General features: G+C 42.6%; 1 protein-coding gene across 2 annotated transcripts in view; it reads right to left on the reverse strand.

The window, feature by feature from the left end:
* Nucleotides 1-26,861, reverse strand: part of LOC141273810 (oocyte zinc finger protein XlCOF7.1-like) — a 75,657-nt gene that overhangs the window by 24,284 nt on the left and 24,512 nt on the right. For both annotated transcript variants that reach the window (XM_073686183.1, XM_073686182.1), the window contains exon 5: nucleotides 18,364-18,449. In XM_073686183.1, coding sequence (XP_073542284.1) covers nucleotides 18,364-18,449 — 86 coding nt within the window. The remainder of the gene's footprint in view (nucleotides 1-18,363; nucleotides 18,450-26,861) is intronic.

A 26,861-nucleotide genomic window follows, 5' to 3' on the forward strand; every position in this document is an offset into this window, starting at 1 on the left:
AAGATTTAGTCTTCTTCTTTTGGGAGCCCCAGAAAGGTGATCTAACCCCTGCTTGACCACCCAGGGAACCCTCTACTGCCCGGTACCTCTCTACTAGGCCCACCAGGTGTCTGCATTTTAGGGATCTCCCTAGGAAACCCAGAACTGAATAGGCTTGGGCAGGGAGTGGATAAACCGATCCATGACCACTGTCTCGACCATCTGGGCTGGGGAACAAGTCTCTGGCTGCAGCCACTTCTGTACCAGGTGCAAAAGACCAAACATTTGTGACCGAGGAGGTTTGTCCCTGTGGAAGTCCCAGAGATGGACTTGTTGTGCCCTGACTGCGAGGGTTATGCACAACCGCGCCAGGATCTCAGCCTTAAGCTTGCTATACTCCTTAGCATCCTGTAGGGCCAGATCAAAATACGCCTTCTGTGGCTCCCCGGTCAGATGTGGAGCTAGAACCTCCGTCCATTGCTCCGGTATTAGTTTCCCACAGTCCGCCACCCTCTCAAACAAGGCCAGGAACGCCTCGACGACATCCCCCGGAGTCATCCTTTGCAACGCCCCTCTCACGGTTTTACTCACCTGGGTCTCGCCGCTTCGGCCTGGAAGTGGTGCGGCTTCTCTGACACGGACAGCCTCCGTCAGAAGCGTCTTCTGTTCCTGATGCTGTCGCTGCTGCTGCTGCATCTGTTGCTGTTGAAGCTGGAATTTCTGTATCAACAATTTGTTGGTCTCCTGCTGAGCTTGCTGCTGATGCATATTTGCCTGCACCAGTTGCTTAATCAGCTCCTCCATGCTGCCAGATGAACCTTGCTGGCTGGCAATCTTCAGCCAGGACATATACGGTTTCCTATAGCAGCCACACTGCCCCTTGGGATTCGTGCCCGCACTTCTAGCACCAATTTGTGAGGGATCAGCTCTGGGTAGACACAGGTTCACACAGGGATGCAGTCCACAGGTTCAAAAACAAACTGGTGGGCCTGCTGCTGAGGGAGAGAGTCACACTTCATAGAAGCTCCCTGAATTTGGCTGAATTTAGCCCATATAAAGGCTTTTTTCTTCCCCCATCTCAATTGCCCAAGGTCACAGAGGTCCCTGGACCCCTTGGTTTCAGACCGGTGCACAGAGGAGGCCGCCTATCTACCCTGTGAACCCGGGCCTACCTGGAAGCCCGGAGCCACGGCCTCTCCTCTCTGTGGGATTCGTGGCGTGTCCTGCTGTCATGGCGGAGGAGCACTTGTGGAGGACTGCGGGGGACCCGATCTGAATCGCTTGCGGCTGCGGACTGAGACGGCGGCGGCGAGACACACGGTGTGAGACAGAGCCACCTACATGCCGAGGAGACCGGTAACAGTGGAAATTCAGGTGCGGGTGCGGCAAAGAGACGGGCCAGCTGCAGACACACACAGACACAAGGAGCTTACCTGCCTGGACTCTGTGCTCGCCGGCTGTTGCGCTGCTGCTCGTGGGGCTGCGGTTTTCCCTGGAGGGGTGCAGCTGTGGTCCTGAAAATCACTGGGCCCGCGGCGTGAGGAGTCCTGCTGGAGCTGTCTCAGCAGTCCTGTCCCTGCCACCAGGGGCTTCCCAGTCACAAGAACAGCCGCCATCTTGCTAAACCGGCACTTCTCATATAGAGACACTGAAGCAGGAGCTTCAAATAAACTGCATCTCTACTAAATTTATTCAAAAAGGATAAACATTTCTCTTCCTCTATTTTTATCTAACACCTACTGAGAGCCACAGATCTCTAACCTCATACAAAATCACCCGTTATTCCGCTGAAACATAGCAAATAACAAAAATCTCTTTTGACATTTAAAAAGTCCCCAGCGTGAACTTTTTATCATTAACAAGGAATAAAAGGAGCAATATAGAAGAAAAAAGGGAATTAGCCATAATTAAAAAGTAATTCCTAATTTTACACTTAAACTCCATCCAGTGGACATTTGTAATAATACAGCTACTTTTCATCCGTGAAAACATAATTTTGAGAGACCGTATAGATGACCTAGAGAATCAGTCTCATAGAAGCAATCTACGTTTGGTGGGTCTACCAGAATCGTATCTTCAAAACACCTTGAAACCTCTATGTGAAAATGAAGTCCCAAGCGCCCTAAAACTAACCAAAGGAAAAAAGGTGGAAAGGGTTCACAGAATTGGTGCTCCACCCGCTACCGCTGTGGCCCAGGGTACAATCAGGCCAAGACAGGTCATCATAAAATTTCTGGACTTCAATGATAAAGCGGACATTATCCAAGCACACAAACAATTAAACCACCCATTGATCATTCAAGGCCATAAAATCTTGCTTTTTAAAGACTACTCCATCGGAGTAAACAGAAAAAGGAAGGCCTTCAGCTCCTTATGCACCAGACTTTTAAAAAAAAAAAAAAAAAAAAAATGCTTTCAACTCCGCTACCCGGCTATTTTACGCTTGAAGGACACAGATGGCTCTTTCCAGGAATCTATTTCACCTGTTAAAGCAGAAACATTTGTCAACAGTGTCTTGTGCCTGAGGGCCAGCCCGGGACAGATTCACCAGGATGCAACTCCTTCTTGCTCACGGTCCCCTAAGGGATCTACGAGGCGAGGAGACAAAGGAGGCCAGAGTTGTAACAATCATTGATTTAGTGAGCTTCTCCTTTTATAAACCTGGAGACTCCGGAGTGAAGGTATTATGGAGGCAGTTGCTTCTGTCTGTCTCCCCTCTCGGACTTTTACAACTTTAACTACAGTTATTATTTTCCATGGGTGTAGTGGGAGGGGAGAATGGAATCAATAAGGGATCAAAATGGAAGAATTTTGATGCAAAACAACATAGAAAAAGGGGGTTAAATTGTAATTTGTAGTTTTACACACATGGTTGGGCAGATGTGAATCCCTGGGGAAAGGTTTCCCTAGTGAGCAGATACAAAGTGTCTACGCTCTTGCTAGGACAGTTTTCTAAAAATTTGGTTTGTTACTTAAGTTTGTTACACATGTTCGAGCATTGCTCCTTGATTATATAATCAAGTTACGTGTCATCATTGTTTTGTAAGTATTTCACCAATCATGTTTATTTTTACAGTCTCTGAATATGTTTACCTTGTCATGGAATGTTAAAGATTTGAGATCTCCCCAAAAACAAATAAAAGTCCTTAGACATTTAAAACGTTTAAAGCCTGACATAGCCCTCCTACAGGAAACACATCTACCGGAGGCAGATTTTTCCCGAATGAAAAAATTATGGGTGGGTGGTGTTTATGGCTCATCATCTGTAGATAGAAAGGCTGGGGTCTTAATTCTTATTAATAAACCATTTACACACCAGATCATAAGCCAACAAGATGATGGAGAGGGAAGATTGGTACAATTAACATTAAACACATCTTGTGGAAACTTCTCTATCTATAATGAATATGCCCCTAATATAGGAAACAAATCTTTTTTCAAACAATTGGAGACTAGACTTTTGCGCGATTCCATTCCTAATAAAAAATTAGGTGGAGATTTTAATTTGGTGGTTTCAGTCCACGAGGATAAGAAAAATACTGCTGGTACTCCGCAATCAATAACCTCGCATGACAAAGTGCTAGCACCTCTTATGTTCACCTGCCAATTAATCGACTCGTGGAGGTTCCTGAACCCTAATAGAGAATTCACACATTTCTCACACGCCAACGACTATTGGTCTCGAATTTACTATATTTTTATCTCTCCCTCTCTGTTAATTAAATTGATGACTGTACACATAGATAATAGTGTTATTTCAGACCATGCTCCAGTAAATTTGGAACCATCAAAGAAATTCCCTCAGGGCTCTGATTTCTTGTGGAGATTCCCAGATTACTTCTGCAAAGATGATTCTTTTATTTCCTCTCTCAAATTATGGTGGCAGGAATTCTTGTCTGACAACTCGGCACACCAAAATGATCCCACATTACTATGGGAATCGGCCAAGGTGGTACTTAGGAGGAAAATTTTGGCGTATACGTTCGCTCACAAAAAAAGTTGAGAAGATATAGTGAACTATCCTCTGAACTGAAACAAACCTACACTACATTTCTTCTTGACCCTTCCCCTTTAAAGCCCATGACGTACTAATACGCGTCTGTGCCCTGGGACTTAAGAGCCTGACCCATATTAGTACGTCATAGCGATCACGCGCGCACACAGGCTGTGCGGGAGCGATCGCCGCCGGGTGTCAGCTGATAGTACCGGGTGTCACCTGTGACAATGTGCAGGGAGCGGTCCCGCACCGCTCCTGGCACATTAACCCCCGCAATGGTGCAATCGAAGTCAATCGCAGTATTGTGGTGGCTAAGGGGAGGTGATCGGTATACTCACCTCCTCTTCCGGCCTCCAGTGCTGTCTGCCGCGGCTTCCCGGGTGTTGCCATGACGACCCGATGTCGTCATGACAACATCCGGGTCACCAGACAGCAGGAAGATTGTTTGGTCAAGCGCAGTGCATGACCAAACAACCTTCTCACTGTGCAGCGCTGACTGCCTGTATGGCACAGGGATGGTGCTCCATCCCTATGCTATGCAGGCGATCAGAATAAAAAAAGTGAAAGTCCCAGAGTGGGACAAAGTAAAAAAGTAAAAAAAACTCTCAAAGTGAAAAAATAAAAATAAAAAAGAAATTGTAAAAATATAAAAAAAAATAATCCACTAAATTTATAATGTACCCATCAATAAATATTATGAAAAAAAAACCACAATAAAAGTACATATATTTGGTATCGCCGTGTCCGTAACGACCTGACCTATAAAACTGTCCCACTAGTTAACCCCTTCAGTGAACACGGTAAAAAAATAAAATAAAAAACGAAGCAAAAAACAATGCTTTATCATACTGCCAAACAAAAAATGGAATAACACGCGATCAAAAAGATGAATATAAATAAAAATGGTACCGCTGAAAACGTCATCTTGTCCCGCAAAAAACAAGCCGCCATACAGCTCAATCATCCGAAAAATGAAAGTTATAGCTCTCAGAATAAAGCGATGCAAAAAAAATTTTTTTTCTATAAAATAGCTTTTACTGTGCAAAAGAGCCAAAACATAGAAAAGTGATATAAATGTGGTACCGCTGTAAACGTACTGACCCGAAGAATAAAGCTACCTTATCAATTTTACCACACGCGGAGTAGAATGAAAACATTCCTGAATTGTTGGTTTTTGTTTATTCTGCCTCCCAAAAGCTGTAATAGAAAGCGATCAAAAAATGTCACGTGCCTGAAAATGGCACCAATAAAAATGTCAACTCATCCCGCAAAAAACGAGCTGTCACATGACTGTCGGCCAAAATATGGAAAAATTATAGCTCTCAAAATATGGCGATGCAAAAACTAGATTTTACAAAATGTGTCTTTTAGTGTGTGACAGCTGTCAATCATTAAAACCCGATATGATTCTGGTATCTCTGTAGTCGCACCGACCTGAAGAATAAGGTCGTCTAATCACTTATACCACACTAGGAACGGCGTAAAAAATAAACGCTAGGGTTGGCGTTAGGGTTGTGCTAATGTTAGGGTTTGGGTCAGGCTTGGGCTAGGGTTGTTTTTTTTTTCAAAAGTAAAAAAAAAAAAAAAAAAGTTTGCATTGGGTACTCGGGTATGCATTGAGTATCGTGGGTGCTCGAGTCTCCGCCCCATATGCTTCGCGGTCAAAAAAAACCTTGCGGTGATTGCCTGCCATGCACAAGCGATCCCACGCATGTTTTTTTGGGGGTGTCTAATAACCGTGAAACATGCAGGCGGGGACTCAAGCATGTCACTCGAGCACCCGTGATACATGGTGCATACCTGAGTACCCAATGCAAACTCAAGTAGCGAGCACTTGCGCTCAAAAGTAATGACAACTTATTCAATATGATGACCTAATGTCATCAAATCCTGTGTCGTACCTCTGGGTTCAAAATGTTCACTATACCACTTGATAAAATCCTTGAGGGGTGTAGTTTCCAAAATGGGGTCACTTGTGAGGGGTTTCAACTATTTAGGCACAAGGGGCTCTCCAAACGCGACATGGCGTCCGCTCTCGATTCCAGACTATTTTGCGTTCAAAAAGTCACACAGTGCTCCTTCCCTTCTGAACTCTGCCGTGCGCCCAAACACTGTATTTTCCCCACATATGGGGTATTGGCGTACTCAGGAGAAATTGTACAAAAGTTTTTGGGGTTCATTTTCTCCTCTTACCCTTGTGAAAATAAAAAATTGGGGCTAAAACATCATTTTTGTGGAAAGTATGATTTTAGTATTTTCACGGCTCCATATTATAAACTTCTGTAAAGGACTTGGGGGTCCAAGGTGCTCACCACACATCTAGAGAAGTTCCCTGAGGGGTCTAGTTTCCAAAATGGTGTCACTTGTGGGAGGTTTCCACTGTTTAAGCACATCAGGGGCACATCCGCTAATTATTCAAGCAAATTTTACAATCAAAAAGTCAAATGGCGCCCCTTCCCTTCCGAACCCTGCCGCGCGCCCAAACAGTGGTTTTCCCCCACATATGGGGTATCTGCTTACTCAGGAGAAATTGCACAACAAACTGCATAGTGCAATTTCTCCTGTTACCCTTATGAAAATGCAAAAGTGGGGGCTGAAAAACATGTGTGGGAAAAATGTGAAAATTTTATTTTTACGGCTCAATGTTATAAACTTCTGTGAAGCACCTGGGGGTTCAAGGTGCTCACCACACATCTAGATAAGTTCCCTAAGGGGTCTAGTTTCCAAAATGGTGTCACTTGTGGGGGGTTTCCACTGTTTAGGCACATCAGGGGCTCCCCAAATGCAACATGGTGTCCGCTAATTATTAAAGCAAATTTTACATTCAAAAAGTCAAATGGCGCTCCTTCCCTTCCGAACCCTGCCGTGCGCCCAAACAGTGTTTTTCCCCCACATATGGGGTATCTGCTTACTCAGGAGAAATTGATCAACAAATTTTGGGGTCCATTTTTTCCTGTTACCCCTGCGAAAATAAAAAAAAATTGGGTCAAAAGTAACATTTTTGTGAAAGTTAAATGTTAATTTTTTTTCTTCCACATTCCAAAAATTCCTGTGAAGCACCTGAAGGGTTAATAAAGTTCTTGAATGTGGTTTTGAGCACCTTGAGGGGTGCAGTTTTTAGAAAGGTGTCACTTTTGGGTATTTTCTGTCATAAATGCCCCTCAAAGTGACTTTAAATATGATGTGGTCCCTAAAAAAATGGTTTTGTAAATTTTGTTGGAAAAATGAGAAATCGCTGGTCAACTTTTAACCCTTATAGCTTCCTAACAAAATAAAATAAATTTTTGTGCTGATGTAAAGTAGACATGTGGGAAATGTTATTTATTAACTATTTTGTGTGACATATCTCTCTGATTTAAGGGCATAAAAATTCAAATTTTGAAAATTGCAAAATTTTCGCCAAATTCCCATTTTTTTCACAAATAAACGCAAGTGATATAGAAGAAATTTTACCACTATCATGAAGTACAATATGTCACGAAAAAACAGTCTCTGAATCAGGAGGATCCGTTAAAGCGTAACAGAGTAATTACCTCATAAAGTGACAGCAGGTCAAAATTGTAAGAATTGGCCTGGTCATTAACGTGCAAACCACCTTGGGTGTTAAAGGGGTTAAATAAAACACAATGGTCTCAAAAACAGTCTGAATTCAACCAATACGCAGATATGAGAGAAAAATTGCACCTATCCCAAACAAGCATATTTTTATAGATTTGGCAACAAATCAGGGAGGATGATGGCCAATTTAGCAAGAGGTATGAAAAAGCCACAAGGAATTTTCCAATTAAGAAATGCCAACGGGGAAATTCTAAATCAATTAATGAGATCCTACCCTCATTTTATAAGGACTTATATAAAAATCCAAAACAAGCCATGCCCCTCTCCGATACACTCTTAGATAGGGTCAAACTACCTTTATTTTCGGAGGAACATAAATCTATATTAAATAAACCTATTTCATTAGAAGAGATTACTAATACAATTAGAAATTTGAAACCAAATAAAGCCCCTGGACCTGATGGATACACTTCTGATTTCTTTAAATCTTTAAGGGAAGAGGTTTCCCCATTATTAGTATCTATTTTTAACAAAATAACTCAAGGCGATCCCATTTTCCCTTCCGCAAATATGGCTTACGTTAAATTGTTACTAAAACCAGACAAAGATCCATTATCCCCCAATTCATACAGACCAATTTCCCTCATAAATACTGACATTAAGTTAATGTCCACAATACTGGCTGACAGACTGGCCTCTATTTTACCTCATCTTATATCCCCTGTACAAGCAGGTTTTGTTAAGGGTCGCTCAGCCACGCTAAATATTAGGAGGGTACAGTTGGCGCTGGATAAAATCCACTCTACACCTAATTTAAAAGGTTCCCCGGCGATTGTCTCCCTGGACGCCGAAAAGGCCTTTGATAACATTAATTGGGATTGGTTATGTAAGGTCTTAACTAAGATGTCGTCAGGCCCCTTCTTTAATTATATACGCAATTTATATATGTCTCCAAAAGCTCAGGTGTATACCCCGGGTTTTCTGTCCAGTCCCTTCCCCCTTGACAAGGGAACGAGACAAGGCTGTCCTTTGTCCACCCTACTTTTTAAGATGGCACTAGAACTCTTAGTTCGTATTCTGTTGGACCCTAAAACTTTTTCAGGTGGCATTTTTTTGCACACGATAACATTCTGTTTCTGATCCCATTCTGCATTAACCTCTGGTAATGGATTTACTTAAAAATTTCGGTACTTGCTCTGGGTTTAAAATGCTAAAAAATGTGAATTACTACTATTAACTGAAAAGGGAATAAAACTTTACCCAAAAGGATCTTTCAACAATATACCTATAGCTCCCTCTCATATCACTTATTTGGACATCAAAATAGATCGCTCGCCATCCTCTTTGTACATGCTAAATTATCCCCCCCTTCATTAAAAAAAATCAATAATCAATTGAAGTCATGGCAGGATTTGCCCTTTCTTTTTTAGGTAGGGTACATTTGGTCAAGATGATCAGTACATCCAAAATTATGTATCAACTCCAAACTCTATCATTGCTACTGAAACACTCTTGACTTAACTACACTCAACAGGGCCTTTAGTCATTTTATCTGGAAGGGAAAACATCCTAGGATTAATCTAGACAAACTTATGTCATCCAAAGATGATGGTGGCATTAATTTTCCAAGCATCAGGAATTATAACCTTGCCTGCCTCTTTCGCTATATAATAGATTGGCTCCACAAAAGACATACATACTCTGGCTATACGTTGGAATCAGATTATGCTTACCCCTTCAATTTGATTGCGCTTCTACACTCTCTAAATACGTCCGTACCCCTAGCAATCAAAAAATCAGTAACTTTTAAAGACACCATCTCCGCTTGGAAGGCGGTTAGGAAAAAACTTGGCCTTTCTTTCAGAATTTCTAAGCACCTGCCGCTATGGCAGAATCCAGAATTTCCTCAGGGCATTGAAAACAAATTATTTTTTAACTGGCAACAGGCTGGTATAGATAACATATCTCATCTCCTCCACCCAACCGATCAGAGATGGTTGACATACCCAGAGTGTAAATATAATCTACTTCTCCAACATGGCTTCCAAAATGAACAAATCAGACTGTCAGTTATGTCAAAGTTAAGGGATGTTACTTACGAGACTTCCCAGAATGAATTGGATGTCATTCTACTATCTCCAATGGGTACCCCCTCAATATCTAATTTCTATTCGGTAATGAAGTCTAATTTGTTGGGGATACACCCAGACATTTTCTTTAACCCCTTTACAACCCAAGGTGGTTTGCACGTTAATGACTGGGCCAATTTTTACAATTCTGACCACTGTCACTTTATGAGGTAATTACTCTGGAACGCTTCAACGGATCTCCCTGATTCTGAGATTGTTTATTCATGACATATTGTACTTCATGATAGTGGTAAAATTTCTTCGATATCACTTGCGTTTATTTGTGAAAAAAACAAATTTTGGGAAAATTTAGCAATTTTCAAATTTGAATTTTTATACCCTTTGTCACACAAAGTTAATAAATAACATTTCCCACATGTCTACTTTACATCAGCACAATTTTGGAACCAACATTTTTTTGTTAGGGAGCTATAAGGGTTAAAAGTTGACCAGCGATTTCTCATTTTTCCAACAAAATTTACAAAACCATTTTTTTTAGGGACCACATCACATTTGAAGTCACTTTGAGGGGTCTTTATGACTGAAAATACCCCAAAGTGCCACCATTCTAAAAACTGCACCCCTCAAGGTGCTCAAAACCACATTCAAGAACTTTATTAACCCTTCAGGTGCTTCACAGGAATTTTTGGAATGTGGAAGAAAAAAAATGAACATTTAACTTTTTTCACAAAAATGTTACTTTAGACCCAATTTTTTTTATTTTTGCAGGGGTAACAGGAAAAAATGGAGCCCAAAATTTGTTGTGCAATTTCCCCTGAGCACGCAGATACCCCATATGTGGGGAAAAAATACTGTTTGGGTGCACGGCAGGTTTCGGAAGGGAAGGAGCGCCATTTGATTTTTCGAATGTAAAATTTGCTTGAATAATTAGCGGACGCCATGCTGCGTTTGGAGAGCCCCTGATGTGCCTAAACAGTGGAAACCCCCCACAAGTGACACCATTTTGGAAACTAGACCCCTCAGGGAACTTATCTAGATGTGTGATGAGCACCCTGAACCCCCCAAGTGTTTTACAGAAGTTTATAACATGGAGCCGTGAAAATAAAAAAATCAAACTTTTTCCACAAAAAATGTTTTAGCCTCAATTTTTTTATTTTCACAAGGATAAGGAGAAAATGGACCCCAAAAACTTTTGTGCAATTTCTCCTGAGTACGCCAATACCCCATATGTGGGGAAAATACAGTGTTTTGGCGCACGGCAGAGTTCAGAAGGGAAAGAGCACTGTGACTTTTTGAACGCAAAATTTGCTGGAATCGAGAGCGGACGCCGTGTCGCGTTTGGAGAGCCCCTGATGTGCCTCACAAGTGACCCCATTTTGGAAACTACACCCCTTACGTATTTTATCAAGGGGTATAGTGAACATTTTGAACCCAGAGGTACGACACAGAATTTGATAACTTATTCAGTATGATGACCTAATGTTATCATTAGTCTTAAGCGCAAGTGCTCACTACTTGAGTTTGCATCGGGTACTCAGGTATGCACCATGTATCGCCCGTGCTCGAGTGACCTGCTCCAGTCCCCGCCCGCATGTTTCACGGTTATTAGACACCCAAAGAAAAACATGCGGGGATCGCTTGTGCATGGCAGGCAATCCCCGCGAGTTTTTTTGGGCTGCGAAGCATATGGGGCGGAGACTCGAGCATGTCACTCGAGAACCCGCGATACTCAGTGCATACCCGAGCACCCGATGCAAACTTAAGTACCGAGCACTTGCGCTCAACACTAAAAACACTCAAAATCCCAACCCTAACCCTAGCTCAACCATAACCCGAGAGTTTATTTTTTACGCCTTTCCTCATGCGGTATATGTGATTAGACGACTTTATTTTTCGGGTCAGTGCGATTACGGCGATACCAGAATCATATCGGGTTTTTATGATTGACAGCTGTCACACACTAAAAGACGCATTTTTTTGTAAAATCTAGTTTTTGCATCGCCATATTTTGATAGCTATAACTTTTCCATATTTTATCCGTCAGTCATTTGATGGCTTGTTTTTTGCGGGATGAGTTGACGTTTTTATTAGTGCCATTTTCAGGCACATGACATTTTTTGATTGCTTTCTATTCTGATTTTTGGGAGGCAGAATAAACAAAAAACAACAATTCAGGAATTTTTTTAAATTTTTTTTATGCTGTTCCACGTGTGGTAAAATTTATAAGGTAGCTTTATTCTTTGGGTCAGTACGTTTACAGCACTACCACATTTATTTCGTTTTTCTATGTTTTCGTGCTATTACACAATAAAAGCTATTTTCTAGAAAATAATTTTTTTGCATCGCTTTATTCTGAGAGCTATAACTTTTATTTTTCGAATGATGGAGCTGTATGGCGGCTTTTTTTTGCGGGACAAGATGACTTTTTCAGCGGTACCATTTTTATTTATATTCGTCTTTTTGATCGCGTGTTGTTCCAATTTTTGTTTGGCGGTAGGATGAAAAGCATTGTTTTTTGCTTCTTTTTTTTTTTTTTTTTTTTTTTACAGTGTTTAGTAAAGGGGTTAATTAGTGGGACAGTTTTATAGGCCAGGTCGTTCCGGACACGGCGATACCAATTATGTGCACTTTTATTTTATTTTTTTTCATAATACACTGTGTTCCAAATTATTATGCAAATAATATTTTCTCAGATTTTCCCAAATTACCTATATGAATTGCAGTCATTGTAATTTTCCAGTCAAATAACGATTAGAGTACAATAGAAAGGTTTTTGTACAAACTGCCTATGATAACAGTATATTTTTACAAAAATAAACTCAAACTGCACTCAAAATGCATGTTCCAAATTATTATGCACAGCAGAGTTTTCAACCTTTTCATTTTAATAAAGAACAAAAAAATGGTCATTTTTGAAATTCTTAGCATTAGCAGGTTATTACAAACTGAAATCAAACAGTTTTCAACTCAAAACTTTATTCTAGGTGATGTTACATTTGCACATAGGACAGCTTGTTCGAAAGGAGCTTCTGAACTCTCTCGTCCATTGAATTTGTCAGGTTTTGGATGGTTTCTGCTTCAATTGTTTTGCATGAGGACAGAATACCCTCCCAGAGCTGTTGCTTAGATGTGAACTGCCTCCTGCCATCTTAGACACTCCTTTTGATGATGCTCCAGAGGTTCTCAATGGGGTTGAGGTCAGGGGAGCATGGGGGCCACACCATAAGTTTGTCCCCTTTTATGCCCATAGCAGCCAGAGATACAGATGTGTTATGTGCAGCATGAGACGGGGCATTATCATGCATGAAATGATCTTGATGTTCCAGATGGATGGAGTGGAGGATGGCTGGTTGATGGACACCCCATGCAAACACTGCTACGGCGCTAACAAGGAGGAGGTGGAGTAATGTTTTGGGCTGGAATCATGGGGAGAGAGATTGTCGGCCCTTTTAGGATCCCTGAAGGGGTAAAGATGAACTCCATAATGTATGTTGAGTTTCTCAAACAGCACTTCCTTCCATGGTTCAAGAAGAAGAACCGTGCATTCCGCAGCAAGATCATTTTCATAAAGCCCGAGCACGCTATAAATCTTGGTGCTCGGGCGAGTATACTTGGCGAAAGGGTTAAAAAAACATGCTCGCTCATCACTAGGTACTACCAATATTATCCTCGCCTGGTCTTCCTGCACTTTCCTTAGTACCCTCGATATCAGCGCTAACGGAGGGAATGCATACAACAGGCCCCTGTTCCATTGCTGGGATAGGGCGTCTATTCCTTCCAGATTGTCTAGCGGATTTAGGGAATAGAATCTCCTGACCTTGGTATTTTCTTTGCTTGCAAAGAGGTCTATTTCTGGAGAATCCCAACGATGCGTAAGGTCGAGGAAGACCTGCATATTCAGTTCCCACTATGTGGGACATATCCTTCGTCTGCTCAGGAAGTCTGCTATCTGATTCTGAGCCCCTGCTATGTGTACAGCTGTTATAGATAGGGCTATTCTTTCTATCCAAAGAAATATCTTTGTAGAAAGAAAGGCTCTGCAGTAAGGGGTGTCTTGGGCCTCCCTGATGCCGCAGAAAAGCCACCGCTGTCGTGTTGTCTGACAAGACTTTTATATGTCTTCCCAGAAATAATGGTCTGTTCTGGCGGAGAACTTCCCACACTGCTCGTAATTCCCGACAATTTGAGGACCTTGCACGAATTTCTGGGGACCAGGTTCCCTGAAAGAGCTTCCCTTCTATGTGGGCGCCCCACCCTGACTGACCCGTGTCGGTGTTAATTACTATGGCTGGAGAGGGGATCCAAGCTACTCCCAACTGGAGGTTTTTTGGAAGCGTCCACCATACTAGGGACCTTCTTACCACTCTGGAAAGGGGCATTACTTTGTCCACGGATATCTGACGCTTGACCCAGGCCGACAGAACAGCTCTTTGTAGATGTCGGGCATGAAACTGGCTCCATCTGACACATGGAATGCAGGCCGTCATCAGTCCCAAGATCCTCATTGCACTTCTGATGGAGCAATGATTCCTTGGAAACTGAATAATCTCTCTTCTCAGTGACCTCTGCTTTTCTACAGGTAGAAATGAGGTTCTTAGGCAAGAATCCAGAGTAACTCCCAGAAAGTTTTTTCCTTTCCCCAGGATCTAGGTCTGATTTGTCTGTTTATCAGCCAACCCAAATCTTGGAGGGTGGAAATGAATATCCTTACATGGTCTAGAAGCTCCTGGCGAGATCCCCCCCCCTCCCCCCCACCAAAAGGAAATCATCGAGGTAAGGGTCTATGATGATTCCCAAATGTCTTAAATGGGCTACTACTTCTGTTATCAGCTTTGTAAACACCCGAGGGGCTGAGGCCAGACCAAAGGGGAGACATCTGAATTGAAAATGGTGGATCTTATTTCCCACTTTTATAGCAAATCTTAAAAATCTTTGATCGATGGGATGGATGGGGGCATGGTAGTATGCTTTCTAGAGGTCTAAGGTACACATCACGGCCCCTCTGTCTATCAGGGGAATAGTAGACTGAACTGACTCCATCTTGAATCGTTTGTATCTCACCAAGTGGTTTAACGGTTTTAGGTTTATTATTATACGTGCTTCCCCTGAGGGTTTCCTGATGGAAAAGAGTCTTGTAGTGTCCTTGTAACCTCTCTACCCAGGGAACCGGACTTATGGCCCCTATTTTTAAGAGTTTCTGTACTTCTAACCACATGGGTGAAGTACCGGACACTGGCTGGGGATTGGTGAGAATAATCCTCTCCGGGGGTAACTGGGCAAATTCAATTTTGTATACTGAGGATACGGTCTTTAGAATCCAAGGATTCTGAAAGATTTTTTGTCAGCCTCTGAAGAACGACATTAGACGTCTCCCAACGCGTATGGCGTCATTGCTTCCTTGAGCCGGATGCTGAACTAAAGGGGGGCCCTCTGCCCCTGTTCCCCTTGGGGTAACTCCATCTGCCGGACTTTACTTTACCTTTTATAATCTGGCTTATGCGAGGGGCGAGCTCTCCGAAAGAGCTGGTACCTATGAGGCTTATCCTCGGGAAACCCTTTGTTTTTATCAGACGCTTTTTCTAAGATGTCGTCTAATACTGGCCCAAATACCCTATCCCCCGAAAAAGGAATGGAGCATAATTTATTCTTTGACTGGTTATCCCCAGACCAGGTTTTCAACCAAATAGCCCGTCTAGTTGCATTAGATAAGGCGCTGTTTCTGGCTGCAAATCTAACGAAGCGTCGGCCATGAAACCTATAGACATCTTAAGGAGGGGAAGGGATCTGAGAATAGCTTCTCTAGGAGCTTTTTATGTTAACTGCTCCTCCAGATCTTCAACCCACAAAAACATCGATCTGGTTAAAGGTGGCAGCAATATTAGTTTTCATGATAGCTGCCTACGTCTCCCAGGCCCTCTTTAGAAGGCCATTCGCCTTTCTGTCCATAGGATCCTTCAGGCTGGACGAGTCCTCAAAGGGGATTGAGGTTTTCTTGACCACCTTTGCAATGGGAACGTCGATCCTGGGAATCTCTTCTAGAACGCATGACCATAAAAATCTACTTTTTCACATACCTGGGGCCTTTTAGGCCCGTGTGCAAATAACATGGAATAACTCAAACTCAAATGACAAACAACTATATACATGAAGAATACCTAGAGTTTCAAAATTCTAACTAAAGAAATCTTGCAGAATATAGAAAACAATTAACAGGGCGGGCCTGCGAGGCCCCAGGTATGCGTTCTAGGGTTAATGTCCTCTGGCTCAAAGGGAAGGCGTAATCTAAAGTCTCGTGGAATTACAAGTCTTTTTTCGGCATCCTACCATTCTTCCAAGATCATGAAATGGATGTGGTTATTTACGGGGGAAAACCCTGTGTCTCTGGGATCTTTACCCCCCCCCCCCCCCGAACATTTCATCCTGCACTGTATGCGATGGGTGGGTGTCTTCCACCTGCATAGTGTCTCTGACCGCTTTTAGCAGTTCGTCTGTGTCCGCCGCTGAGAAAAGATATCTCTCTCCCTCCTCCTCCTCCTCCTCCTCCTCCTCCTCCTCCTGTAACTCTTCCTGTAACGCTTCCTCTTCCTGTAACGCTTCCTCTTCCTGTAACGCTTCCTCTTCCTGTAACGCTTCCTCTTCCTGTAACGCTTCCTCTTCCTGTAACGCTTCCTCTTCCTGTAACGCTTCCTCTTCCTGTAACGCTTCCTCTTCCTGTAACGCTTCCTCTTCCTGTAACGCTTCCTCTGAGGATAGCTCAATCTCCCACCTCAGTCATTTTGCCCGGGGACCTGGCAGAGTCATCTGGGGGGAAACTAGACCCGAAATGGAGGCCTGGACCTCTTCTCTGATGATTGACCTCATATCCGAAAGGATGGTTGGTTGTTCATCCTTCACAATTTTAGCAGTGCAGCCTTCGCATAACTGTTAAAGCCATGTTTCAGGCAACCTGCAATTACATATGGGGCATCTCTTCATCTCCCCACCCCACCCCCCCCAACTTTTTATCCTTCTTTACCGTTGGCGGGTTAGCGGAGCCTTTATTCTAAGATGGGGGAACAGAACTGTGGAATTTAGGAGGCGACCTTTTGACTAATACTGGTGGGTCTACTCAATACAGAACTGTCCTAGACTTTGAGTGGTACAGTGACAAGACCCTACTACTTGAATAACATTATTAATCCAGTCATTGTGCCTCAGCACAAACAACACAGGCCTAATTTCATGCTCATGCAAGACCGAGGTTGCATCATTATGGAGTGACCTGCACTTTCTCTAGACCTGAATCCCATAGAAAACCTATGGGATCAGCTGAATCATCGTGTAGAGGCTTAAGTCTGTACCCCAAAACCTCAATGACCTGAGGCTGCCTTTCAAGAAAAGTTGATGTCATGCCTCAGCAGAAAATATCTGTACTTGTGAATAGCATGAGATGTCATTGTCAAGCTGTAATTGATGCTCAAGGCCACATGACAAGTTATTGACATATTTTGTTGGGGTATACCCACCACTGTTGGCTTTTGTTTCAGATGAGGAAATCACTACTGCATGCTTCTACTTAAAAACCCTACTTTCATGATAAAATATCACTGTACAGCGAATGCTTCACATTTTCCATACATTTCAATAAAGTCAAATATCGCTAACGTTTTGGATAGTGTAATTAGCTTTTTTTAATAAAATACCCTACACTTCTCATCTATCTAATCCCTCAATGTATTTTTTTTTACTTCACTTCATATGATGTTTCATTTGAGAGCAGTCTCCAGAGGCTGGGGCTGCACTCACTTCCCGGCAGCATGTATCCCTTTGCCTGGAGCAGGACGTCATCAGCGGCCAGAGCTGTTGTCACCTACCACAGTTTCTTTCATCGCGGTCCACTGAAAATGTCCTGAATCAATGGTGCTGAGAGAAGCTGTGGGAGAAGTGACCGAGGCTCCAGCACTCTGGTTCTGCTCCGCGGCCTCATTCACTGAAAAAATACATCACCAGAGGGTGGTGAGTGACACTAGTGTCGCCACCAGCTTCTATCACAGCCCTCAAACAGTCATCAGGGGGCAGCGCCAATGACACTCACCTTGCTTATATTATGTGTTTATGACGAATCTCCCATTCAAGTGAAAGAGAGAACCTGCAGTACTCGGCAGTGGCCACTAAACAATTTATGCTCCAATACTTTGCTTACTACCAGCTGCTGATGAAGCAGATATTTGCTTCCACCAATCTCATATTGGCCATTAGGATAGGTTTTCAGTATGCAAATCCAGGTCCACCTCTTTAACCCCCTTCCCGACATATGACCTTCAGTTACGTCCTATGCTGGCTCCCTGACTTTTGATGCTGGCTGGCAAGCCAAGCCCGCACCTTTCCTGGCAGATGATGGCTGTGATAATCAGCAATCATCTGCCTCTAACAACTGGGGGCGGAGCTCCGCTCCACCCGTGACTGTTAACCTGTTAGATGCCATTGTCAATTTCTGACATGTGCCCCCCTGCCGATGCGCTGTAGATGCCTATCATTCTATGTGCCCATCAGTGCACTAGTGACACGATCGCGAATCGCCAAATGGGTTGCCATGACAGCCAGGAATCTGCTGAAGGACCCCATGTGTGTCATTATGGTTCTTGTGTGAAAGCCAGCTCGAGGCTGGCGTTCATAGAAGACCATGATTTTCGCTATAGACAGCAGTGCTAGTCCTCTATTAATAGATAGAATATATGGTGAGACATGTGTTCCAGTTACCTGATGAATTTGCTTTTCCTCTGGACCTTCCTTTGAGTAAATAGGCTGGGGACATCTCTTCCGTTTATTTTGCCTACTGGATCCATCTATAGGAAACATGCACAATGGGGAAGATTTACTAAAACTTAGCCTAAGAGTGTCTAGTCTATGTGCCCACGATGCAGAAATGCTCTGGATTTTTCTTGAGCGTTTCTGCATCTCCCTGGCAGAAAAAACGCATGCGGATTGTACATGCGTTTTCCTGCCAGGGACATGCGGAAGTGAAGCGTTCTTCACTGGCATTTCCGCATGCGGGTGTCAAGCGCTTTCCAGGCGATTTTAGCATCACTTGGAAAGTGCTTGACAACTAGGTCACACTATATAAATCCATGCAACCGGCATGGATTTATATAGCGTGACCCGAGAGAATGGTCAAAATAAAAAAATAAATATATACTTACCCTCCGATGGCCCGCGAAGTCTTGCTGCGCTCCTGTCCTGGCTGCTGGCAGATCGCAGTACGCTGTACTGAAGGACCTGCCGTCACATGACTGTGACGTCACCGCAGGTCCTACAGTCCTTCGCGATCTGCCCGCAAGCACAGAGAAGGAGTCCGGGGGCCGTCGGAAGGTGAGTAGAATCTTTTATTTTTTATTTTATTCTTTTTTTTTTTTACAGGTTCTATGGTACCCGGGTCCGGAGGAGAGTCACCTGTCCTCCACACCTGGGTACTATCCGCACATTAGAACGCATGGAATGCGCATCTACATATACAGTGATGCGCTTTTCATGCGTTCTAATGCAAGTCAATGGCAGCGAAAACGCAGCACTTCCGCAAAATTAATGGACATGCTGCGGATTTTTGAGCGCAGCATAAATGCTGCGGAAAAATCCGCAGCATGGGCATTGACATTGTGGCTTGTCATTGGGGACCATGGGGGAAGGATTACCAAGCGTTTCCCAAGCATTTATGCAGCGGAAATTCCGCAGCATAAACCCTTGGAAAACGCATAGTGGGCACACAGCCTTAAACTTTGCTAAATGTATCTTTCATTTTTACCCTTTCAAAGGCGGGCAACTAGATTATTACAATGGATGGAGGCCTCTCATATGATGAGAGGTTGGAAAGTTGGGCCTGTTTAGCTAAGAAAATAGATGTCTCAGAGGGGATCTCATTTATATCTATAAATATATGTGTGGTCAATACAAAGTACTGGCACATGACTTATTCCTTCCAAAGACCATACTAAGGACCATGGGGCACTCATTACAGGTGGAAGAAAGGCGATTCTGGCAGCTAAATAGGAAAGGGTTCTCTACAGTCAGAGCAGTCAGACTGTGGAATGCCGACCACAAGAGGTAGTAATGGTGCGGAGAGATCAGGATAAACGGAAAGGCAAGCCGGGTTGGTGACAGGTGAGACAAAACTGGAATACGCCAATACAGGACCTAGAGAGAGAGCTACTAGAAACCTAAGTTCAGGCGACTAGTGGAGGGTGGAGTCGCCTGATAAATCACCTGCTAACAGGTGACAGGCCGTGGAAGCAGATCTATGCAGGACAGAATGGATACAAATTCCTACAGAGTTTGACTGCGCCCCCTATGACTCACAAGTAGCAGAGCTAGAAGTGAAGTACAAGACAGCTCAGAGCAATGGTCAGGTACTGGGTGGAGCAGAGCGAAACACGCGGTGAGTAGGGCGGCGCTTAGAAGGTGTGCGAATGGCCGGTGTAACAACCAGAATAGAAGTCGAAAAACTGGTGCTTGATCCAGGATGGGCAACTACCATCTGTCTGTCATTACACAAAACTGCAAGCCACATTGTTACAGGTTGAAAAAAGACCTAGGTCCATCAAATTCAACCTTTTGAAACCAACTATACATTTTTTTAGTCACTAAATTATCTATAACCCACAATATTACTTGCACTGAGGAAATCGTCCAGCACTTTTTTGAAAGCGGTTAGTGTCTGCCATTACTACCTTCAGTGGTCGGCATTTCAGTCTGACTGTAAAGAACCCTTTCCTATTTAGCTGCTGGAATCGCCTTTCTTCCACCTGTAATGAGTGCCCCCTGGTCCTTAGTATTGAAAGTGGAAAACCCCTTTAAGACAGATTTTTTCTGTATGTAGCTTAATAAATATCCCTCTATTCACAGAATACATTTTTTTAGACATTTGATCAAATAATGGGTCTATATGGGTGACTCCCTTAAAGTGACGGTCGCCAGATTTTACAATACAAAGTGCATACATCAAAATGACTATATTCCTGATATGAAAATGAGCATTTATTGATTCCAGCTGGATGGCTGTGTAAGCCCTAGACAGGGAAACTTTCAAAAGAGATTATGCAGCCATTCTGACATTGTCAAATCAAGCACACCAGCCCCTTCAGGTTTAAAATACAGTACAGGTTAAAACTTTGGACATCCCTGTTCATACAATGGTTTTCCTTGTTCTTATTGAAATGTGCACATTGTAGATTCAGATTGAAAGCAGCAAAAAACATGAAGGTACACATATGAATACAAGGGGTAAAGAAATACACCTGAAACAAACTAGAATGTGTTAAAGTACTCCCCTTTAACTCAGATGACAAATTTACACTCTTGACATTCTCTCAAGCAGCCTCATCGGGTAGTTACCTGGAATTCTCATTAAAAAGGTATGCCTCGTCAAGAGTTCATTTGTGCAATCACCGGCCTTCAGAAAGTGTTTGTGGCCATGAGGCGTGTTTTGCACAAGCGGTGTTGGCGCACAGTTGCATACAGTCCTGAGCCCTATTCTACAGCTGTAATAAGCCAGAATACAGCAAGAACCACTCAACTAAGCAAAGAGCAATGGCAATACGTCAAGACAAAAATGTCATTACTTAACACCTGAAAGTCAGTCAGTCTGGAAAATTGCTAGAATCTTAAAGGTATCCTCAAGTGCAGTAATGAAAACAGTCTATTGCTATGATGAAAAGCTGGCAATCATAAAGACCTAGGAAAGGAAGACTAAGTGTTACCTCTGTTGCATAGGATAAGTTCAGAGTTAGTAACCTCAGAAACTGCAAAATGACAGCACCTACGATAGCAGCGCTCATAAAATGATCTACAGACATCAAGTAGCAGAAAAATCTCAACATCAACTTTCCAGCGTAGACTGCAAGAAGCAGGCCTTTATGGTCAAATTGCTGCAAAAAAACTCACTACTGAGGACCCCAAACAATATTTAGAGACTTGTTTGGGCCAATAAACATAAGCACTGGACATTAAATCAGTGTAAATCTGTACTGTGGTCTGAAAAGTCAACATTTCAGATTTCTGGAAGCAATCGCTTCACATGTGGGGAGTTTCTGCTGTTTTGGCACCTCAAAGGCTCTGGAAATGCAACATGGCGCCTGCAGACTATTCCATCAAAGTCTGCTCTCCAAAACGTGACTCCTTCTTTTTGGTGCACAGCAGGGTACCCAAACAGTAGCTTTCCACCAATTACAGTCTTGCTCATTGTTATTGGCAGCCATGAAGTTTAAGTACATAATGTGGAATATCTCCTGAAAAAAAATGAATCAAGTGACAACAGTTTTTTTGTATAGAGCCCTCGTGTTAAATACAAAAGAGCAAATGGTGAACGATAATATATAACAAAAAACAATGGGAGGGAAAAATAGAAAAACCTAAAGCTTGCTGTCACTGGTATTAGCACCCTTTACATTAATTTAGTATGGAAACACATTTTGACTCGCCTGTGGCAAATCACAAGAGATTCACCTGTGATTAATTGTCAGTGCCAATGTGACATGAATAAGCCAATGAATGATGACTTTAGTGTTTTAAAAAGCCAGATGGTAGGCCTTGTTCCTCTGTCACAATGGTGAAAACAAAGGAGCGGTCTGAGGACATCAGACCTGCAATTATTTTCAAACAAAAAACTCTCAAAGGGTATAAGGCCTTCTCCAAAAACCTTGGTATCCCAGTTTCAACAGTGCGCAATGTTATTAACCGCTTACTGACTGCCCACTGTACATAAACATCGGCGCTTGCTGGGCTCTATGCAGCGCCGACGTTTATGAGCGGTCGGCGGTCCTGCAGCACTCAGGACCCTCAGGGTCCTGCAACCGCTGCGGTTGCGGTGCAGAGCAGTAGCAGTGACAGGGGACATCATTATATCGCTGTAATCGCACCGACCCGAAGAATAAAGTCATCTAATCACTTAAACCGCATGAGGAACGGCGTAAAAAATAAATAAAACGAATTCTTCACCTGTTGCTAATTTGTTCATTCTGCTTCCCAAAACAATGTAGTATGGCTCGGCTCACATTTATCCTGCACTCTGTGCTGAGCGCTGGCACCGGGGTTTCTGTGTAAATCTCTGAAATATGTGATTCAGACAGAACCCCCGGTGGAAGATTCCCTGAAATGAAGCACATGGAGGCACCGTGGACGTAGTCTGGCTTATGATCCCACAGTGTCAGTTTTTTTAGGCATGCATAAAATAAAAGTGTGGTTGGCCACAGTTTTGTGCACTTCTGAAAAAAAGTACACCGCTAAACAGAGGCCAGACCGGAGTCCAGAGTAACTCTGCTGCCTCACTATAGTGAATGGATCCCACGGGGGTTTCATCTGAATTACATCACTTGGAGATTTAGATGGAAACCCTGATGTAAGTGCTCAGCCTAGAGTGCTGGATAAACGTTATGTAAAATGTTCCCAATAAAAGCTTCAACTCAATCCACAAAAAAAGCAAGTCCCCACTCAGGTCTGTCATCTGTTAACGAAAATATAAGGGACTTCCAAGTTACTGGTAGCACAAAGGCTCTGGAAAAGCGAAATGGCCCTTGCCCCCCAAAAGAAATTCAGAAAATTCTGTGCTCCTAAATCCAAATGCCCCCTCCCTTCTGAGCCCAACAATGTGCCTTAACTACATTTATGGTCCACATATTTATTCCTGTAGCGATGAGAGCCAGCCTAATTTACAGACGCATGTCTCCAGAAGCATGAGCTGGGCACAACGTACTGGTCACTACAACATACTGGTCATTTCAACGGCAGTTTGACATTTTCATTCAGAAACATCCACTGCTGCTTGTTTCTGGAAAACACCCATGAAGTCAAAATTGTCACTACATCTGTAGGTGAACTCTCAAAGGGGTATAATTTCCAAAATGGGGTAACTTGATGGTGGATTCTGCTCTTGTAGCACTTAGGGTCTCTGTATATGGAGTCCGCAAACTATTCTACAATAATTTGTTCTCCAAGAGTCAAATAGCACTCCGTCGCTCCCGGGTCTTGCCGTATGGCTAAGAGGTACGGTACAGCCACATATGGGGTATTCCCACGTTCAGAAGAAATTGTGTGACATATTGCGGCACCATTTTTACCCATTGCCCTGTGTGAAAATGTAAAATCTGAGGCTAAAACAATTTTTTTGTGGGAAAAATATAATAATTATTTTTTCTTCACTGCCCAATGGTATAAATTTCTGTGAGTTCCATGTGGTGTCAATATGATCACTGCACCCCTAGATGAATTCATTGAGAGATGTAGTTTGTAAAATGGGGTCACTTATGGGGGAGTTTCTGCTGTTCTGGGACCTCAAGGGCTCTCCCATTGGGTCAGGTCACTAGAAAACCACAACAGTAAAATCTGCACTGTAATATGGCGCTCCTTCCCTTATGAGCTTTGCATTGTGCTTAAAAGAAGTTGCGTAACATTTTCTATTACCCCTTTTGAAAACTGCAAAATTGGAGTCAAAGCAACATTTTTGTGGAAAAAAAATAGTAATATTTCATTTACTCAACCCAATATTGTACAAGTTTGTATCGCCTGAGGGTTAAAAAATACTTACTACTCCCCTAGATGAATTCCTTGAGAGGTGTAGTTTACAAAATGGGGTCACTTGTGGGGGTTTCTGCTGTTTTGGCATGTCAGCGACTCTTCAAATGTGACCTGGTGTCTGCAACCTATCCCAGCCAACATGGAGATTCTTTCTCTTCCAAGCCCTGCCGTGCGCCAAAGCAGTAGTTTTCCACCACATATGGGGTATCAGCGTACTCGGGAGAAATTGCACAACAGTTTTTGGGGTCCATTTTCTTCTCTTACCCTTGTGAAAATAAAAAATTTGGAGCTAAAAGAACATTTTTGTGGAAAAAGTTAGATTTTTTTTATTTTCACGGCTCTACGTTATAAACTTCTGTGAAGCATCTGGGGGTTCAGGGTGCTCACCACACATCTAGATAAGTTCCCTGAGGGGTCTAGTTTCCAAAATGGGGTCACTTGTGGTAGGTTTCCACTGTTTAAGCACATCAGGGGCTCCCCAAACGCAAAATGGCGTCCGTTAATTATTCAAGCAAATTTTACATTCAAAAAGTCAAATGGCGCGCTTTCTCTTCCGAACCCTGGCGTGCGCCCAAACTGTGGTTTTCCCCCACATATGGGGTATCGGAGTACTCAGGAGAAATTGCACAACAAACTTCATGGTGCAGTTTCTCCTATTACCCTTATGATAGTGCAAAATTGGAGGCGGGAAAAATGTGAAAATTTTATTTTTACGGCTCAATATTATAAACTTCTGTGAAGCATCTGGGGGTTCAAGGTGCTCACCACACATCTAGATAAGTTCCTTGAGGCTTCTAGTTTCCAAAATGGGGTCACTTGTGGGGAGTTTCCACTGTTTAGGCACATCAGGGGCTCCCCAAACGCGACATAGCGTCCGCTAATTATTCAAGCAAATTTTACATTCAAAAAGTCAAATGGCGCTCCATCCCTTCCGAGCTCTGCCGTGCGCCCCAACAGTGGTTTTCCCTCACATATGGGGTATCGGCGTGCTCAGGAGAAATTGCACAACAAATTTTGTATTACATTTTATCCTTTTACCCTTGCGAAAATGAAAAAAATTGGGTCTAAAATAATATTTTTGTGAAAAAAAGTAAAATCTTCATTGTTTTCTTCCACATTCCAAAAATTCCTGTGAAGCACCTGAAGGGTTAATAAACTTTAATGTGATTTTGGGTACCTTGAGGGGTGCAGTTTTTAGAATGATGTCACGTTTGGTTATTTACTGTCATAAAGGTAGCTCTCTGCAGGATGATCTTCTCCTGATAAACCACTAAACAACGGGGAAACGCATCGAGGAGTTTGGAGGAATGATGGGGGCAACCTAAATACATATTTCAGATAAGTCCTATTTTTGATCATGTTATTGTCTTGAAAAAGTATTTTGGAATGGAGTATCAGCTTATCATATAAACTCAAAATGTGAGGGGGATTAGCACTGTTAACCTTGTAAATATCATACTGTAATATGTGTAAAGCATCTGATTAAGGACTCCATATATAGGGTTGAGCCCTTGACATGTATGTGGTATATTGATGCAGTTTGGGAAATAATAGATATGTATTCATAAGTCCCACCTACAATAACCTTCTCCTGCTGTTTTTAAGATTAGTGACCTATTATGTATAGGCTGTTTTTTGTTCAAGTTCACACCTATATATTATATATCAAGTAGTGAAAGATTATCGTCTTCAGTAAGAAGGTGTGAAAATAGGAAAAATTAATCATGATGAATGTATATTTCTGCCTGCACTAGGTCACTTTTTATGGGCACTTTACGGGCACTTTTTGTATGTTATATTTGTCAAATATGACTATTAAAGATTATCTTTCATAATAAATAGATAAAAGGGCTTTTTGTGTTAGTTGGTAAAAGATATTCCCTTTATATATGGAATCAAGACTTTGTGATCTTCTGTCATAAAGGCCCCTCAAAGTCACTTCAAATAATATGTGGTCCCTAAAAAAATGGTTTTGTAAAATTTGTCAGAAAAATGAGAAATCAGTGGTCAACTTTTAACCCCTATAACTTCCTAACAAAAAAAAATTTTGGTTCCAAAGTCTTGTTGATATAAAGTAGACATGTAAGAAATGTTATTTATTAACTATTTTGTGTGACATATCGCTCTGATTTAAGGGCATGAAAATTCAAAGTTTGAAAATTGCGAAATTGCGCTAGCAAGGAACAATGTTGAGAGTAGTATTCTGCTCCCGATGTCTCCAAAACCTGTAAAAATAAGAATAGAACAAAAATTCATCAGCAGAGGAGAATTACTCGCTGCGCTTTGAGTGACAGGACACCGCTCACTGTGCTCAGCGTAGTTCAGAGGCCCGCTCGCTGCATAGGCATTCTCCTCTGCTCCTCGGCGTGTGCAATTGCCTCAAATCAGGTGAGTATAATTTTTTTTTATTATTTTTACAGATTTTGGAGACATCAAGAGGTGAATACTACTCTCAATATTGTCCCCTGCTAGTGCTAATCGCAGTGCAAGCAGGGGACAATGATGAGTGATTCCTTCAGCACCCGGCACTTGGGAACAGCGCTAACTGTACCACTGATTCCCAGGCGCCAGTACGTGTGATACTGACGCGGCACACAGTTTTTGGACATCTCCGGTACGGGTTTTTCCAGTAGCGGAAATATGCGGACGTGTCAAAGAGGCCTAAAACAGGGAAACTTTTAAAAATCTAAAGGTTT

This window comes from Phyllobates terribilis, unplaced genomic scaffold (assembly GCF_046119375.1).
Source record: "Phyllobates terribilis strain yellow unplaced genomic scaffold, ASM4611937v1 Scaffold_5__5_contigs__length_657084704, whole genome shotgun sequence".
In the NCBI taxonomy this organism is placed as follows: Eukaryota; Metazoa; Chordata; class Amphibia; order Anura; family Dendrobatidae; genus Phyllobates; species Phyllobates terribilis.